Source organism: Labrus mixtus, chromosome 1 (assembly GCF_963584025.1).
Source record: "Labrus mixtus chromosome 1, fLabMix1.1, whole genome shotgun sequence".
Taxonomy (NCBI): Eukaryota; Metazoa; Chordata; class Actinopteri; order Labriformes; family Labridae; genus Labrus; species Labrus mixtus.
This window is the reverse complement of record NC_083612.1, coordinates 12,909,923-12,928,615: the sequence shown is the minus strand read 5'-3', so window position 1 is coordinate 12,928,615 and position 18,693 is coordinate 12,909,923. Positions and strand designations below refer to the sequence as shown.

Sequence of the window (18,693 nt, the reverse complement as noted above, 5' to 3'; positions counted from 1 at the left end):
TGTTACTTTTTCTTTCAGTTACTTTTTCTTTCAGTCTATTGTTGACTTCCTGCGGTGGATGAGTAAGTCTAGTAACGTGTTGGGAAAAGGATATGAATCTACAAAGGTTCAGTGAGCAATGCTTTGTTAAGAGCCTATCTGACCACACAGATATCTGTAGCTTCTGTCAGAGAAGGAATGGAAAACACTTGGTGACACATCGCTAAATTAATTTTCTGTCAGTGACTCAGGAGAATGCTGTTTTTATCTCATGGCCCATTTAAGTTAAGCAAGTTTCAGATTCAGACAAAGTGTTTCTGTGTGTAGATCATGGCCGTGCTGTCATATGACCTCTCAACGCAACCCAGCGTGGAAATTCATTTGTAACCCCTAAGCAATTAATGACTCACTGAATCATAATCCCTTTGTGCGTTAAATCAAGCCCTCTTTTGTCTGCACTTTCCCTCAAGCGCCTTGCATGACCTCTCCATCCGTTCCTAAAACTCTAAACTCCCTGCAGACTCGACACAGGACAACAGTCTGTTTTCCTGTTCACTCTCCCCTACTACTCCCTCCTCAAGATGATCCTAATGAAGTCATCCTCGTGTGATTAAAGGCCATGTGTGTCTGCTTCACACTGCTGGGGTCAGATCATTCAAAGGGAGAGAGAGAGAGAGAGCTAATTACCTCGCTGCAGACATAGGCATTAATAGAATCTGACCTGATTGTGTTCGGAGGAGCTGGAAGCCTAATTAATTCCTTTTGAAGAGAAATGTTTTTCTTTGCAGTCTTTCTGTTTGAAATCTTAGACCGGGTACATTTTGTGTTTCTATTGAAATAATTTCTTTTGTTGGAGTAAACCAGTGATGCATTCATCTAATGTAGTAAACACTAAAAGTTCAAATCAAAAGAGGATTATGAATAAGGTATCTTCTAACCACAGCTACTTACTGTGTTTTCATTCAATTTACATTTCAACAATATTTCATTGACTTCTTCAAGAGATTATTGAGTATTTCAACTCCACCTAATGAATTGAAACAATATACACACATTGTGTTCAACTGGAAGCTCTGCACATTCAACAGACATGTTATTTTTAGGAGTTGACCTATAGTGGCAGGATGAATCAATCAAATGCAAGAGTTTGACCAAGGGGACTGATGGTCAATTTAATGTAGCCCACGATCGCTCTTCCAAACCTTAACAAGCAGTTGTGGTGCCTAATCTGACCAAACTGCAAACATTGACCCCTTTGTCAACGGGTGTTTGGTTGTACAGACTTGCTCTTGGTAGAAATGCTTCTGTTGGATATACTTGTTTAAAAAAAAAACAGCGTGGTCTTATTAGATTGGAACATTTGTGTATCTGCATTGGCAGCCAAAGCTTATGGGTATGTACATCTATAATAAATGTGGGCATCCAGAACTAGTTCCCTCCATTAACCATGTCAGTTCTTGCAGGTAGTAATGAAGTTGTATTGTATTCATCTCTCACAGGTGTTGCATTTCATGGGATAAAAAGAAAGGATGGGAACTGGGAAATTATGGAGTTACATATTTTTGATTTTAAAGTGAGTGCTGGGAGTGGTCATTTCCCAACTTTTACTTTTCTGACTAAATGACAGTTGAAAGAGCCCAGGCTAAAAGAAGTCTAATTAAAAGGTTTTTTTTTCTACGTGACCACAGCATTAGACACAAAGCCAACCGAGCACTTTGCTTTAAAAATAATATCAGCCCTGTGGGATTCACTCTCCTCCTCTGAATGACTTTGACCAAGCCCATAGTCGGGACACATTACACCCAGAACACACTGGCACAATCTCAACTCTGTCATTGGTCTGCCTGTGGCCCAGTCTATGGTCTGAAGCCAAGAATAATGTTGTTGACCTGCCGGAGTGACTCAAGTGCTGCGAATCATGTCTGTACAAACAGTTTTAGCTCTGGTGTCCCTTTGAGTCTTTGTGACTATTCAAAGGGGAAAGAAATCTGTCATCTGATACTCTACCACTGCGATCTGTTCAAAATCTTATTTTGTCTTTCCGTTTAACGCCGAGCTGTTGTGTTTGCTCGAGTTAGTGACTTACAGTAGATTTCACAGAATAACTTTCGACAACTCCCAAAGGAGAACAGGCAAAGAACAAATTTGCATTGTTGCGGGATGTTTGTGGAGGTGGAAAGAGCATGAGTGGAAGGAAATCATTCTTGCAGATCTGAAATGTTTCTGTAGCCACAACATATCTTTGACTGTTTTGGATTGAGGTCTATCTCGGGTAATTTGGGGTGAAAAATGTTGATTTCTTCAGTTTCAGATTTGTCTGTTGACAAGTTAGATTGCAGTGTTGCTTTTCAACTAAGGCTTGTTAAATAATATGATTTTGTGATGATCTCGTCACTACCTCTATTTAGAGGTGTTTTAGTCAAGACAACTTTCAACAGAGCAAGAGTAATTGAGTGAATTGAGTCTGAGACAAGAACAAGATTGGAAGGGACTGAAACAGAGTCAAGACCAGATCCAGACTGGAAGCATTCATGTCGGAGCTGACATTGTCTGCACTTAATGTGATTTCACTTTATAGACATTGTCTATGCAGCAATATGTCGTCTTTGTTTATGTATTTATCTTAAGTGAAAATTAAACTTATGGCAACATTAGTTGCTACATGTCCTGTCCCCCCAATTTACCCTCAAGCTAACACTGCATTATCGACATCCACTGCAGCTTGTCATTTTTTTAAATCAGACATTTTTCACATGCAACTGAGTGAAATCCCATGAGTTGTGGTCTTAAAAAGCCTAGAAAAACAAAATAATATATTTTGTTGAAGCCCAAAAATACAGAGTGGAAGTACGTCCAGTCCAAGACAAGACTGAAACCTTCAAAAAATGTTCTCGAGACAGAGAAAGAACTTAAGGACACCAGTGCTGCAGTGTAGAGTTATTCACATTTAGATGTAGATTAATTTCCCTGCTTTATAAGTCATGATTTCATTTTCATTTAAATGTTCTTTCATGTTCCTAAGAAACTCTTTTCCCTCCAGAGTGTAGTCATGACACATCGTCCCGTCTGTGGAGACATTTCTGTTTTTATCTCTGTTGATATGGAGCTCGCCAACATTAGACAGAACACAATCTGTCCTGTTAAAATGTCTTCTAAAACTTTGTAAAGCTTTTCCATACACAAACCAGGTGGATACATAAAAAGTTCCTCGACATAAATCAGTTCTCAGTATTTTCGTTGTTCCACATCCTGCTTCCTACTGGCCCAACACAAACTGTTACATGTCAGGCAGTTTAATAAAAAACAATGAAAGGTTCAATGTCTGACATGTCTGACCTGAGTTCCTACTCATTTCTGTGAACTGGTTGTTGTTTTGAGCGCTCAAGTGCTATTGGCTATCCATTCAGGAAGTTCTTCCCATTTTGTGATTCTGACTGATGGTAGTCTGCCCTTGTCTGACCTTGAGTTCCTGAACCAGGCAGGTTAGCCGGTTCAGAGAGACGAATGGATTTGGAGAGCAGATTAGTAGCCCGTGTGGGAATATTGAATGCATCAGACATTTGAAAACCACATTTCTGCATGTGAAGGGATATCGTCACTGTTCCTTAGTTTGGCCTTGTGTGCTCTTTCTTTGTCCAGACAGCAGAGTTGAATCTGTTTTTCCAGAACGTCTGCCCACTTTAATGATTTTCTTCAGCTTGGTGAGTCATAACCGAAGGGGGAGTTCTTCGCTGTGATCCAGTTGTTTGAGCCAGGCTCTGTCGGTAGTAGACAGACATCAGCGTCCCAACTCCTCTGCCTGCCAAAAGCCTCTTAGTGGCACAATGATGTTTGCCTATTTCTAAAGATGGGACAGACATCACCACACCTTTTTTAAGGGGGATTTTGGATAATCTAACATGGATCATACCTTTCTCTAGGGAACCTTTCCATAACGCTGTCAGAAACAGAAAGACAATCTGAGACTATTAGTAGCAAAACCAAATATTTCTAGTGTTTCTCCCGAATCCTCACGGATGATGTTGCAGCCATGACAGTTTGTTGTGTTGCTGCTGGCTGCAGTAATCTAATGGAGCACATTTTTTTGTAACCATAAGTCGTTAAGATCCAAAACCATATGTTAAAAAATAGTATGGTCTGATTAAGAGATAGTTTTCAGATCACATAGCTTACTTGGTTCCAGCTTATTCTTTTCATGATTTCTTTTCTCAGTTGTACGGAAGCCCTGAGCAGACATGCATCCAAACATTTTATTTACTCAGTTGACACATGATAAGGAGTATCACGCCCTCATCAAAAGAAAACAATCTCTTTTTCCTGACATGATCAGAAAAGAAGTTTGAGATCTCAAGACCACAACTAGATATTTCTCGTTATAGATCCTCATTATCGCAGTAAATTGTCCGCTTAGGGCTCCCGTACAGTTGGACAAATACAAACATCTTTTATCTTATGCAGCCCTACAAGCCTTGACCCTTTTCTATGTGTTATAGAGCTGAGATACATTCAAAACAATGAGTCAGCTGCCTATGACTCCCTAAACACACTTCTGGCTTGTTGCTGTTCCGAAACTTTGAATGTTTTTTTGCGACTGAATATGAGAACTATGTCCGGATGTTTTCATAATTGTTGCAACGCTGTAATGCCACTTGCCAATCATGGCCCATCCGTAAACAAAGCACTGCTATTTTGAGGGATGTTAAGTGATGAGTGAGTCCTTGCAGTTTCAGCCGTAAGTTTGTGCATCAGGAAAAGTCTGAAGCCCGACGATCTCGCGTATTAGCTTGGCATTAGCTTTCTTCTAGAATGCATCTAAGCTAGTAAGTGGCATTGGTCAAGTGTGAGGTCAAGGAGGGGTGTTTTCAAATGCCACAGATGCGAGGCTCAGGGTAGCTCCAAGTGATTCACTGAGGAATTTGTTTACTTGTGGCGCAGCTACAAATAACTGTAGGGTTTAAAAAGGGTGAGAAACGACTTCCCTTCCAGGCAGCCATACAACATAAACAGAGCTGTGAGGGGAAATTCTGGAGCGTCTTATTAAAGCACAACCACTACACATGTTCCACACTGCCACATGGATCCCATTACTCACTGAGAAGCTTTTTTTTCCATCAGGCCTGCTGGCCCCCGACTCCCTCATCCTCATTCTGGCAATTTGTTTGACTTTGATTTGGATAGATCCTTAAACCATGTTTTTAATTTGTCTTGGACTGACACTGTTTGAAACTATGTAAGAGGAAAAGTGCGCTCTGCTTAGTCCAGGCTGACAGTGTTTAAAGACTATGTTTGGCACAAGAGCAGAGTCTACGTGTTTGACCCACAAATTATCCACACCTGAAGTTGACTCTGAAGTTGACCTCGAATCTCTGGCTCTGACATGTGTGTGAGATATGTAATATATAACCATTTCCCTCCAGTTATTACTTATTCCTTCCAGTTTGAATCTGTTTTTAACCCTACGTTTCTTCTCCTCTTTCCCATTCAGGCTTTTGGGAACGCGAAGACAGCGCACAATAACAACTCGAGTCGCTTTGGCAAATTCATCCAGGTGAACTACCAGGAGAGCGGCACTGTGAGAGGGTGAGGAACCAGAGACAAACTCTTCCAATATTCCCCCGGAAAATTTGGATTTCAAACTAACCATGTTGTTGTCCATTTTCTCAGAGCATATGTGGAGAAGTACCTCCTGGAGAAGTCAAGGCTGGTCTATCAGGAGCACAATGAGAGGTGAGCACCTCTCAGAAAACCAATCACAATAATAATCCTAGAAATGAAAAACTAAAGTACGTTATTTTATGAACCAGAAAGTCACATGTAGAGACCACCTCTGATTAATAATGAATAAGTACTCACTGGCACTTTAATTCTCTGTATGCAATGCAATATCAGGCATGTAGGCCAATGTGAAGTTTATGAAAAAACAACATTTTAGTATGCTTTTAATATATTATTATACTGAGAGATAATAGATGGTGTTTAGGGTCCCTGTCTTATTATGAAATGAATGTTATTGGAGTTTTGGCAGACAATGTGGATCTGAGTGTCCTTAACCTAAAGATCATTTTGTTAAAGTTTGCCAAAGTGTGATTCATGAATCAGCTGAGCTCTAAGTGAGACAGACAGTAATGTGTTTGTCCGGCTGGACAGTGTGACGAGGGTTAACCTCACCATGGGGGGGCTCACCGAGGGCCTCCTGCGTTAGCCAACACTTATTGAGATGGATTGCTGACTCCAGGCCCGTAAAAGCTTGCATGTGTTTGTGTGTGTGTTTCTTTGTATGTGTTATAAGTGGACCTCGGTTACACAGCTGCTGCACATTGTGTGACCCCTGACCTCTATGCTGCAACTCCTAATGCTTTCAAACACACACACACACACACACACACACACACACACACACACACACACACACACACACCTTTGCTTTTTATATTACTATACTAAATGTATGTATGTTACAGTGGTACTACCTTGGAACAAGCTGTTTGTGTCGTACCTGGCTAAAGTGTTCATGCTAAATGCTAGCAAGCTGACCAGCTAACTGTACACGTGTTAATGTCCTGCTGTCGCTTACTGCCATTTTAGTATCAAGTGTTAAAGCTAACAAGCCAAATAGCTAAACATTTAATCTTTACATCAACTGTTTGGTTACTTTTGTAACACGGTTCTTTGCTGTTTGTGGACTTGTTCACATGCCAACATTAGTCAGCTAAGAGTTATGCTAACTGAGCAACATATTTTGACTTGTAACAAAAGTAAAATACAAAATAAACATATTTTGTGTCATTGGGATACAAGCCTTTAGTTTCTTTTCTCTCTAAAAGAACTGTAGCCCCCTATTTATGCCGATCATGCACTATTTACTTGCAATTAGAAAATGATTTTGTCTCATTTTTGTTTATAGTACTCTGGTAATAAGTCACCCAATTATGTTTTTTTTTTTTTTGGTAAGAATTGTATTTCATCAGAGTCTGATGTAACTCACCAAAACATGCTTTGTTTGTCTGTATTCTGCAGAAACTACCACGTGTTTTACTACCTGCTGGCAGGAGCGAGTGAAGAAGAGAGGACAGCCTTTCACCTCATGAAGCCTGAAGAATATCATTACCTCAGTCAGGTGGGACCTTCACTATCCAACACAACAAACTATTTAACAACATCCAGACATCAGAAAGTTTTCTTCTGGTGGTTGACAATTTCTCTTTTTTTATGTTGATCTATTTGTCTGGTGTGTTTTGATGTGTGTGTGATATTTTAGCCTATATGTTTGTATGTGTTTGTAATGGTGTCGCCTAACTAATCAAGTTACTTCTACACCTCTGATAACAGGGAAAAGAGAGAATCACGTCCCCATTCAATCTTTGACAAATATCAACAAATACACACATACAAAGACAAATATAGTATTTCTATGGAATCCGATTCATGTCAAATCTAGAGAGAGAAATTAAACAAATGACATTGTTTCACACGCGCAAATTTTAACTTACACGCACACAATAAAACTCTCTGCTACCTGTGCAGCTCTCTGTTGATGAATTTGTGAGCGAGGTTATTTATGTGTGCGAAGAGTTTTATTGAATGCGTGACAATTAATACCTGCATGTGTGACCTAATTTAAAACGCTCACTATTATAGTTCATCACACTCGTGACTATTGATAGGAAACAAATGCCATATATTGCTCTCTGTAGCTTTCATTGCCCGCCACAAAAACAGGTTTCACATAACCTTGAAACAGAGCCACACCACACACACACACACACACACACACACACACACACACACACACATAACACACACATAAGACACACACACATAACACACACATTACGCATATGGAATGTGGATGTTGTGTAAAACTTGTGGCATCTCTGCCTTCGAGCTTTGACAGTCAAGAAAACTAGCGACCTGCTCTCCTCCTCCCAAATCCTCCCGCCTACGCACAACAGAGCAGGCAATTCCTTCCATTCCTTCCGGCCACTCACATGCACATGCATACACACACACACACACACACACACACACACACACACACACACACACACATACGTTCAAACACAAAAACATTCCTGCACTCTTGTTCTCTGGTGTCTTTTATTCTCTGCAACATCAGAAATCACACTCTTGCACCAGCTTCAGCTCGTGCATGGATTTAGAAACTCTACTTGAACTTGTTTACAAGCCATGTAAACGAGTTTGTTTGTGGCTGCCTTTTATTTTTCGTCATTTATTTGTGTTTCCTTTTTTTACTAATAAGTCATTCTACATTTTGCTTTCAGGACCACACATCTTGATCTGCATGCCTAAATATCCCAATTAACCACAAATATACCTTTAAAAAGACAGTTTGAATAGTGAGCTGTTGGTTTTTATGTGAGGTTCATCATGTCCAGGCATTGGATAGTGAACATAGAAACTTGGAACTTCTTTGAATGCTAGAAATAAAAAAAGATCATTAAAAGGGAAGGAGTCTTGTGAATTTTTATTCTGTGACATTAGGTTAACATGCTGCAGTGGTAACTAGCGAGCCAGTCTTTGAGGTTTATGTAACACAAACAGATTAAAAAAGAAAGTTTCCAAAAATAACAATGTTGCTGCTTTTTCATTAGAATTAAATATCCAAAATAAACACAACATGCCTCAAGTTTTGGTACACTTCCTTTTTCCATGAACTTTTTTTCCAGCGTTGTAGGAAGACAACCATCTTACATCACAACATCATCAGACTATCTGTGGTGTTACCATTTGATCTTGAAACCTCCAGTTGCAGACGTAACACGCTGTGACTCTAAAGACACAACTGAGTCACATAAGCTAAATTTTTTTTTTTTTTTATGATATGAAACCGAAAAAAATCCTAAGAGCTTACAGAAGCAGAAAGGACGTTGTGTAAAAAAACAAAATCACATGAATTAGCCCCCCCCCACCCCCTCCCCCACCCCCAGAAAAATCTTACTTGCCTATTTTTGCAGCCTCACTTTTTTGTCTTTATGTTGCTGAACAACAACACCTGAAGTTTCCCTCTGAGGATCAATAAAGGATTATCTTATCTTATCAGACCTGCAGAGACATTTGACATGCCATATGAATAAAATATATTTGCTTGCAGAATGGAAAACCATTCAATGCCTTATTGGCATTTATTTAAACCACAAGTTTAACATAGTGTGATTTCATCTCTAAAAGAAACATGTTAGCCGGCAGATCTCTGTGCAGTATTCATTAAAAGCATGCAAATGTACGGGCCCTCCTTTAATGACCTGAATTATTTGATCATGCCATATGCTTATTGTTCAATGACTGTGCATCCATCTCTCTCCTCTGTATCTCTAAGCTTTTAAATGCTTGTCTTATCACTGTCTTTGAGTTCTTAATATTCGCCCGTGTCATTGTGTTATGAACAGATTTGTAGAGTTCAGTCATTGCTTGTATCTAAACTGCATGTGCTTCCATTGCTTCTAATTGCACAGACATCTGTGAACATATTTCATCCTGCAGTATCTATTTCTATTGGAATGCTGCTGTCTAACCTTATCCCTGCCTTTTAAAATCTGCCTCAACATTTCCAGATGACAAAGTCAACCAACCAACTGCACTGGGACAGTTACTGTGACAGTGAACCGGTCAGTATGTGTCTCAGCCCTCTGTGTGTGTGTGTGTGTGTGTGTGTGTGTGTGTGTACTGTATGTGGGTGTTTAGGTGTTAAAGAAACATTAACGCATAGATTTTTAAGTCACCCGAGCACTCGAAGGAGCTCAAGCTACGTTTTCCCCTCACATCTCCACGCTCCCTCCCTGTCCTCCGCCTCACCCGCTCATGTTGTTGCTTTTGGGGAGATTTCCTGGTGTGGTGTGGGTTGTGTTTATTTGAGCTTTGTTTGTTTTCGCTGTTCACTGTTGTTCTGCTTCTGTGAGTTATGTTGGTATGTCTAGTCATATCCTGACCACTGTAGCTGCTGTGCTTCTGTAACCTGTGGGACTTTTTTGATCATTGACAGTGCAGTGTTTTTAGTACTCAAAGTGAAATCCTCCACGTCCTCGCTAAGTTTGTAACATTTTGGGGTTGATTTCAACAGCTGAAGATTACCACAAAGACCCGAACTTCATCAGTAAATGAAGGGTTTTATTGTCAGTCTTTATATACCAATACAATCACATTTAGTGTATGGTGTTTGGCCAAAGCTCTTATCTGCTTGTGGGACAGCCCTGCTGAACATTTTTTGACTTAGATTTAATATAAATATATCTAATTTACAGTAGACATACATTTGGTGTGAATCAAATCATCCTACTCAGCCCAATAAGCCCTTCACAGAGTGAATGTGTTTGCTTAAAAAAAACAACCTGAAACGCTAAAGAACATACTTCAATTATACAGTATTTATGTAGCAACAGATCTGCAGTGAATTTCTCAGAATCAGAGGACACACTATCACCTTTCAGTGGCTGAGTTTCACATGTGATCTCATGCTGCTCTTAACAGAAATACTTAAATAGTACTGTTTGATGTCAATGATCAAAAATGTCATTTTGGATATATGTTTGGGATTTGTTTGTGTTCTTTTTGCTCGTAAGTAAGGTTTCCATTTATTAACACAAAGAGGGAAGGTGACAATGGTGATACAATTATGAAAAGTACCAACAACAACAAAAATCTTGATTCTTTAGTGCACACTTGTTGACTGCACCTGTGTGCAAAACTGTAACATTCATAGTGTTGTTCATAAAACAAATGATAACACATCTCAGTCAACCTTCTGAATTTAACATTTGAAGGCATTAAAGAAAACAGCAATGGTATCACATGAGTCACATATTTATGATTGTAGTGAGTTTTCTGTGTGTCTCTTGTTTCATAAACAACATCTGGATGATTACTATAACACCTTGTTACTACACTGGCAGATTGTTTTTGCTGGAAACATGTTAGAACAGCTTAAACTTTATATCATGTAACATTTCTCTTCAGTGGAAATATAACAGCAGAGTCACTAACAGGTCACAGTAGGGTTTGTGCCATGAAAGCACAGAGTGAGGGAGGAAACAAGGAGGCACGTTGGAGTAAGTATGAGTCTCACGTTTGGAGTGTTTGTGTTTCCGAAGCCTCGGTATGTGATAATTATGGCATCCATAGTGGAATGAGCCCATAAAGCAGAGAGCAGACCTCACATTACGGTGGCTGTATGAAGTGAAACACTGCAGTTATGTTGTTACATCAAAGTGTTTGATCTTCATCTGGGAAAAAAAGATCTAATCTAGATATATTCATAAACACACACACTCGTGTGCACTTAGTTGCAGTGATTCATGTTGCACTACCTTTATGCATCCTTTTTATAGTAATGACCAAATTTGTCTTTTTTTTGTAATTAAGACCTGCACATTTTCTAGATCCCATTCACTGTATAGAATGTGAACGGACTCATTTTACTTACATACCTGAACATGCATATAAGCACCTTTCTGCTCACCTTATTGTCGGTGCATCAAAACAAACTTCCCCCCCCTGTCTCCTCTTTTTTTTTTTAACTTAGCTCATCCATCACTCAAATTCCAGAAAAACCCATAAAATGCTCCTCTTTTGCCAGCTTGCCAAATTTCCACGGGGTTGCTTTTAGCTAGAAGCTGAGCCAGATTTTCCACTACATGAGCAGAACCTGCAAACACTGCTGTGACTGGATGCTCTGCACGTCAGAGTGTCGCTGTTCTGTGAGGCGTCTTAATGATAGCTTATTTGAGCACAAGTCATTTATTTTCTCTGATTCTGACCACTTTGCTGTTTTTTATTGTTTCGGCTGCGAAGTCAACTCAAACTATTTTGAGCCTCTTAGCCGAGCACTTTGTAAACATTAGAAACATCCCTGCACAGTTTGAGTCAACACTCTTAATAGTAAGTTGTCGTCTGCTCCTCCAGGCTAGTGTGTCGTAACAGCTGCTGTTAGCTTGATAACACCGGGTTCCTGATGTTTTTTTGCAGGATTGTTTCACGGTGGAAGGAGAAGACCTGAAGCACGACTTTGAGAGGCTTCAGCTCGCTATGGAGATGGTGGGCTTTCTCCCTTCAACACGCAAACAGTGAGTGACACAAACACAACCAGGGCTGCAAAACTGGGTCCAATTTAAACATGATCAAAATACTTGCTATAAACACATCACAAAAGTCTGAACTCATTACAGTAAATCTGAAAAAAAAAAAGTCCTATTTAAGTAAAGCGAAAAAATAATCTTGAAGAGTCTTCTTCACTGTTGTTTAGGATCTTTTCTCTGCTGTCGGCCATCCTTCACCTGGGCAACATCCGCTACAAGAGGAAAACCTACAGAGAGGACTCCATCGATATCTGTAACCCTGAGGTGCTGCCTGTTGTCTCCGAACTGCTGGAGGTATGTAAAAAAAAAAAAAAAAAAAACATTCTCAGACATGAACTAAAAACAAGACTTTACTTCCTGAAGTGATTTGTATGCTATTTAAGTCGGTCTAATTTCACTTTCTACTGGCGTCTTCTCGTCATCTGAAGAAGAAGACATGGCCGCAAAAAGTTTTTATTCCATTACAATCAAAACGTTTGGCCTGAACTTGTCGAAACGTTGTGTTTGTGATGGAGTAAAAACTTTTTCTGGCATTTGAGCAAGTGTGCAGACATATCTTGACTCTTCCTCAGTCTGCTGTTTTTTTTGCCCTGTACCTACAGGATGTGTTTATACTACCCTCTTTTCTTAAACTCGCAAAATAATCTTCATAAAGTCTACCAAATGCTGTATTGCTTTTTTCAAAGTGAGTTTCTTAAGGTTTGGGATACGATTCATTTCGTTCTCTCCAGCTGAAGAATGATTCAGAAGTAGTTAGATACATTTGGATCTAATGAGAATATTATAATTGTGAGTGTGGTTTAAGGATTAAATACATAATTGTTGTTTTGGCGTAATTAAGTGACGAGACTGTTTAATTAAAAATTAGCTGTTAGATTAACGTATTATTATTTACAGAACATTTCATCGAGATGTGTTCACTCCCTGTGCTTCAGGCAAACATCATTCATGACCAAATCATTGAAGATAAAGGCACATGAGATAAGGAGGTGCCAGCTGTGTGTTTGTGCCCATCTGTCACATCTCCTCTGTTAACTGAAGGTCTGCGCTGACTGGATGTTTGTAGCACAGTGTGATCCAGCAGCCTGCACACTAAAGAGACTAAAAAGACTGTGAAAGTCAACGTGTCACAATTACATTTGATTATTCAGAATTCTCTCGTCACTGTTGCTGCTGTATGTTGATGAAAGTCCACACTTCGGTACATTGCACTGAATGATTTCTGTCTGTCGTGACCAGGTGAAAGAAGAGACGCTGTTCGAAGCTCTCACCACACGGAAGACGGTTACTGTTGGAGAGAAGCTGATTGTTCCTTACAAACTATCAGAGGTGAGACGGTTCTTCTGTTTTGCTAACGTTAATGTTAGCGTGCTCAAATTTAGACATTATGTTAATATAGAAGCCAAATCCAAGGTGGTCTGAGGCCGTACAGGAGACAGAATAACAACTCTTCAGGTAGAAATGGATCAATGGAAAAGCATTCTGTTTGAACTTGGAGTCCATTGACAGACTTTCTGCAGAAATAGTTTGACGAGTTGACAGGCACACTGCTGCTCCAGACACATACATGAGCGGAAATCAGTGCGATCAATACTTCCACTGCATTTCCAATTCTTCCAAGAATCAAATTAGACTTTAATATTAAGAGTCATTTTTGCTGTAAATCAAAGTTCTGTATTTGGATTAAAAGGATATTTGCACACCACATTTCATACAACAAACATAAACCTTAAAAAAATAATATTAATAATGAATTAATTTTGTAGCACCCCGATCTCTTCCATGAATAAATAAAGTATAATTCCCTAAAATGCTACTTCAGGCATTTTGTGAACTCAGTGACCACCGAGCTGCAGCCTGGTCTGTTCAGTCTGACCCGCCGTGTTTACAGGACGACGTGCTCCAGCACCGGATCTCCTCCTGCCCTCTTCCTCTCTCCCTCTGCGGCTCCACACATGTACACAAAAATCCCACAATTAGAGACTCACATACACAATCTGTTTAGAGAGGAGGGAAGGCATTTCAAGTCCCTCCGCAGTGCTCGTTTGGAAATCGACTCTGAAAACAAACTCATGTCATGCTCTGTAGATGAGAGTTCTCTGAAAAGAGAGCAGGGAGCGACAAAGATACAGTTCCTTAAACACAGATTCTGTTCACTTCTACACTCTCCTGAGTTTTTCATGCTATAATGATATCATATGTTCAATATTCCTTGCACACATGTCAGTGTCTGGGTTTGATTTGGTAATCTTTGTTTAATTTTACAGTATATTCGCCCTCAGGATTCAATACTTTGTCCCAACCTCTCCGAGGGGACGGTGGTACATTACACATTGACATTAAAACCAGCACCAGCCTCTTAACAGCTTGTTACATGGATATTACAGAGCCTTTTCATATGAACAAACAGTGTTTGTTTCTGTTGCACACTGGGTGGTCTTTGTGTAAATATTGCTCCAACAGTCACAACAGTCTCATTCCCTTTTAACCAACATCATACACTGGAAACCCTCAAAGAAATCTGAGCGTTACTCTAATGGCTTTTCTCCATTTGGTCAGAGTAATGAGGCCATTTCCCATCTGAATGTTTTAAGTCCGACTTCCTCTAAATAATGAAAAGCTTATGGGTCATTAGACCACAGTACGTATAGAGTTCAGAATCATATCTGTGCTGACTCATGAGAGGATTATTTGGTCTGCGGCTGCTAAAAATATCCTTGTTCTTAGTTTATGAACAAAGGGATTTAAACTTTCAGCTGCAACAGTGAGATTTATTTTGTTTCCAAAAGGCCGAAGTTCACCTCTGCTGCAGCAAGGTCAAATAAGTTCAGAGGATACAAGAAATAAGAAGGTTCACCCCCCCCCCTCGATAAATCAACAATGACGCGTTTGTGAAATAATCTCAGAGAGTCTGGCTCAGATTTACGTCTAAATAACCCTGCATTGATCCAGCACGCTTTGCATTCTTACTCTACAACGTGACGTTTTTGGATGGGATTGTCGCTAATGTCACATAAGAGGACAATTTCTATTCTTTCCAGGTATTTAAAGGCAGGGTTGGTCATTTCCTCCAGATACACTTTTTTAAGATTTTGGTTGAAATTGTCTTTAGGTCCTGACAGAAATGAATAACTCATGTTCTCTGAAAAGGGGACAAAGAAAATCCGACCAGGCTGCCCTGTCTCCCTGTTCTCTAGCCCACACTCAAAGTGCGTCAGCGATGACAGAGTTCATACTGTGAGTTAACTGACTGCTGAATGACAGATGAGACGATGTCATTTCTACACAATATATGCGATGAGCTGAAGTCCGCTTCCGGAGCAACAGCGCTCGTGCATATAAGTGAGGGGCGTGGCTTTTGAGGAGGCACAGAGCGGGAGAGAGACTTAAGAAATTCTACTTTCAGAATCATGCTAGTTTTTGTAAACCGTGCTTTTAATGTTTGTCTCTTATGAGTTGTATATTGACTTTCCCAGCAGCAGGAGCCTTAAGTTCTGCATATTTACTCCAAACAGACAATGTTTATTAAAGCTAATCATTTCCATTAGGCCGACATCAGAGCTCAGCAGACGGTTGTGTCTGTGCCACATCTGATGAGTTTTAGTCTGGATAATGACATTAATAAAAGCTCAGGGACGTCCTGCTGTGACACAGTGGAGTCTGCCAGCTTGTCTGTAAAGCTGCTTTCTATGTCAGAGGTCCAGTGGAGAAAATCAATGCCAGAGATGAATTTGGCTGGTTTCCCTGTTTATCTTATTTGCACATTTTAGGGGAAACCCATTATCCAAGTTCCCGTACGAGCTGTTAGAGCAGAGGCTCCTGAAAGTACAGTGAGGATGTGATTTAGCCTCAGCTTTAAGTGTTCTGTTATAAAGGAGAAATACAGCTGTCTGCACATCTTGACCCTCAAACTGTGCCAGTGTTCCCTGTTATGTTGTCCTTGATATCAATCTGTTTTATTTTCTCCCTTCAAAAGCCTCTATTCATTGTGTTTCTTGTGCTGGACCTGAACAAAAGTGCACTGTTACAAGGCCAAGCTTTAACGTATAGCACAGATGTGTGCAGCGTTGAATTTGAGTGGATGACACAGAAATGATGTCTGCAGTCGGAGTCAGCGTCAATCGGCAGCTAAAGTAACAGACGACTATCCAAACCTCTCAATCTGCACAAGTAAACGCAAAGAAATCTAAATGAGAAGTGGGACATTCTGCTTTGTCGATGACCTTTTCATGACAAGATTAATGCCGCGCTCGCATCTGTGAAATAAATCTAAAGCTGCAGTTAGCAGCCCGTTGACTCTGCTTTGGAAATACATCTAAAACAGGAACATTGCAACTAACCCAATAACAACAAAAACTAAATCAGCCTCAACTCTGATGTTTTTATGTTTTTAGTTCTACAGTATTTCATGGCTGCAACATAACTCCTTCTTTAACAGCTTTTTACACTAAAACAAAATGAATGAGGGACAAACTTTGAAACTAGTGAGCGTGTGAGAAACTAGTAGAAAGATACAATTCACCTTTAGACACTCTTGTGCTGTAAGTTTCCCTCTGTCTCTGTCCAGTCCCTGTGCTAAACTAAGCTAAGCTAAGCTAGGTGTAACAGATGTCTCAGTCTTTTCAAACCAAGAAAAGTCATGCATTGTTTGCCAAAAGTATCAAACTACTCTCCTTTAAGACATTACTTATATATTAAAACGTTTTACAAATGTTAACAAATATTAAAGTTGACTTTTATCATGTTTATTTCTATAGGATCAAGTTTGTAGCTTGTGAACTGATGCAACACACCCCAGTATTCATCGCTCAACTGATTTTCAACTCTTCTCCCTAGATGGATCTTTAAAATGCCTAAAGCTAGACAACGACTACACAAGAGACTAATAAGAACAAATATGCAACAGTGATTGCAGATATTAAGAACACAAACTGTGAAGAAAATAGTTAAAAATGAAGGAAAATCAAAATAAATCAGGAGGAACAAGGTGTATCAAACAGCATACGTTAAAAGACATTTTATAAAAAAAAAAGTCTCGTATTTAACAAAAGATTGAAACAGGTTTAAAACTCACTTCTGTCTTTTCAATAGTTGTAAATCACTAAAATGTAAAGGACGATGTTTCCTCTGAAAGAAACACTAAAGAGATAATCTATGTATCCACCTGCAGGCCGGCACAGTTCGGGACTCCATGGCGAAGTCTTTGTACAGCGCTCTGTTCGACTGGATCGTCTTCAGGATCAACCACGCTCTGCTCAACATCAAGGACCTGGTGGAGACCACCAAGGTAGGACGGCTTCAATACAGAGACTTTTAATGTAGGACGTGTAAAAGTGTAAAACTGATTAAATGAGACTCAAGGTAAAGAGAGATGCAGCTTCTCAGTTCAGTTCACTCATTTGAGTCTGAATGACAGGATCGTTGATTTGTAGAGAGAGGAAAATTATAAAAAAAGACATTCAAGTGCAAACACAAAAAGCAAATAAAACACAATAGTTCCCATAACAATGTCTACAATGCTACAGTATGGATTCGAATAATTTTGTGCATGAATATTCAAAATAGAAAATTACAGGAAGAGCTGTAACATAAAGTTATACAGTACATATACTGTATATATATATATATATATATATATATATGTAGAGAGAGAGAGAGAGAGTGGTGAATTAAATAACATTTCAAAATATGTTTGGTGCAGCACTCCATGAATCTACTTCTTGACTATGTGTGAAGGAGTTTTGTGTAAGAGATTTGCAAATAATTACAGTAATGTATTTAGAAGCAAATTCAAACACATGAATAACCAATAAGTAGTAAATCATTATGGTTTCCCATCGATTCACCTCATTATCAACGTCAGGGCGCAGAGGTTTGACATATTGAACCTATATTTACCAGTGTGACGAGCAAAGGACGTCCACTTTATAATTCTAGTTATAATTCTCCGTTTTCACATCAATCCAGTCGATATGTTGTTTATTTCATGTCGTGTTATTCCGTCTCCGTCAGATCTTGTCCATCGGAGTGCTCGACATCTTTGGTTTCGAGGATTACGAGAACAACAGCTTCGAACAATTCTGCATCAACTTTGCCAACGAGCGTCTCCAGCATTACTTCAACCAGCACACCTTCAAACTGGAACAGGTCAGATATGACTTTTCCTCTGTGGGACTCTCTTCTTTCTGAGTTCCCTATTTATGGCTTTGACCTGCAGCTGAACTTCTGAACTGTTTTAACTGCAGCTGTTATTTCAATGTTTTGTTGATTTACCCTCTTAAATATCTGGTTGTTTCCATTTCAAAGAAAAAAACCCGTCCTTACTGCACCTCACAGTGTGCATACACTACAGTGACGCTGAAACAATGGAGGAATTCTTCATGTCATGATGTAAGGGGTTTAGCGGAGAAGCTGTCAGCTGTATGACTCAGCACGTCCTCTCTGTGACCACCCGGCTGAGGATGTATGTTCTCTTAAGTGAGCTTATTGCCTTCGAAGAGCTTTTGAAAGTCATGACCTGTAAGATTTGGCAGTATGTTAAACACTGTGTTTACCTTGAGATTAACTAAATCTCAAGGTAAATTCGACGTGCGGGAAGGTTCCTGTGTGTTTCATGAAATACGAC

General features: G+C 39.6%; 1 protein-coding gene across 8 annotated transcripts in view; it reads left to right on the top strand.

The window, feature by feature from the left end:
* The window catches only part of myo9aa (myosin IXAa), a 119,632-nt gene that overhangs the window by 60,872 nt on the left and 40,067 nt on the right, over nt 1–18,693 (top strand). For 7 of the 8 annotated variants that reach the window (XM_061029978.1, XM_061030053.1, XM_061029899.1 and 4 more), the window contains exons 3-11: nt 5,465–5,559; nt 5,644–5,706; nt 6,997–7,096; nt 9,552–9,605; nt 11,959–12,056; nt 12,236–12,362; nt 13,308–13,397; nt 17,239–17,355; nt 18,081–18,215. In XM_061029978.1, coding sequence (XP_060885961.1) covers nt 5,465–5,559; nt 5,644–5,706; nt 6,997–7,096; nt 9,552–9,605; nt 11,959–12,056; nt 12,236–12,362; nt 13,308–13,397; nt 17,239–17,355; nt 18,081–18,215 — 879 coding nt within the window. The remainder of the gene's footprint in view (nt 1–5,464; nt 5,560–5,643; nt 5,707–6,996; nt 7,097–9,551; nt 9,606–11,958; nt 12,057–12,235; nt 12,363–13,307; nt 13,398–17,238; nt 17,356–18,080; nt 18,216–18,693) is intronic. The other variant, XM_061029815.1, reaches the window with a different exon arrangement.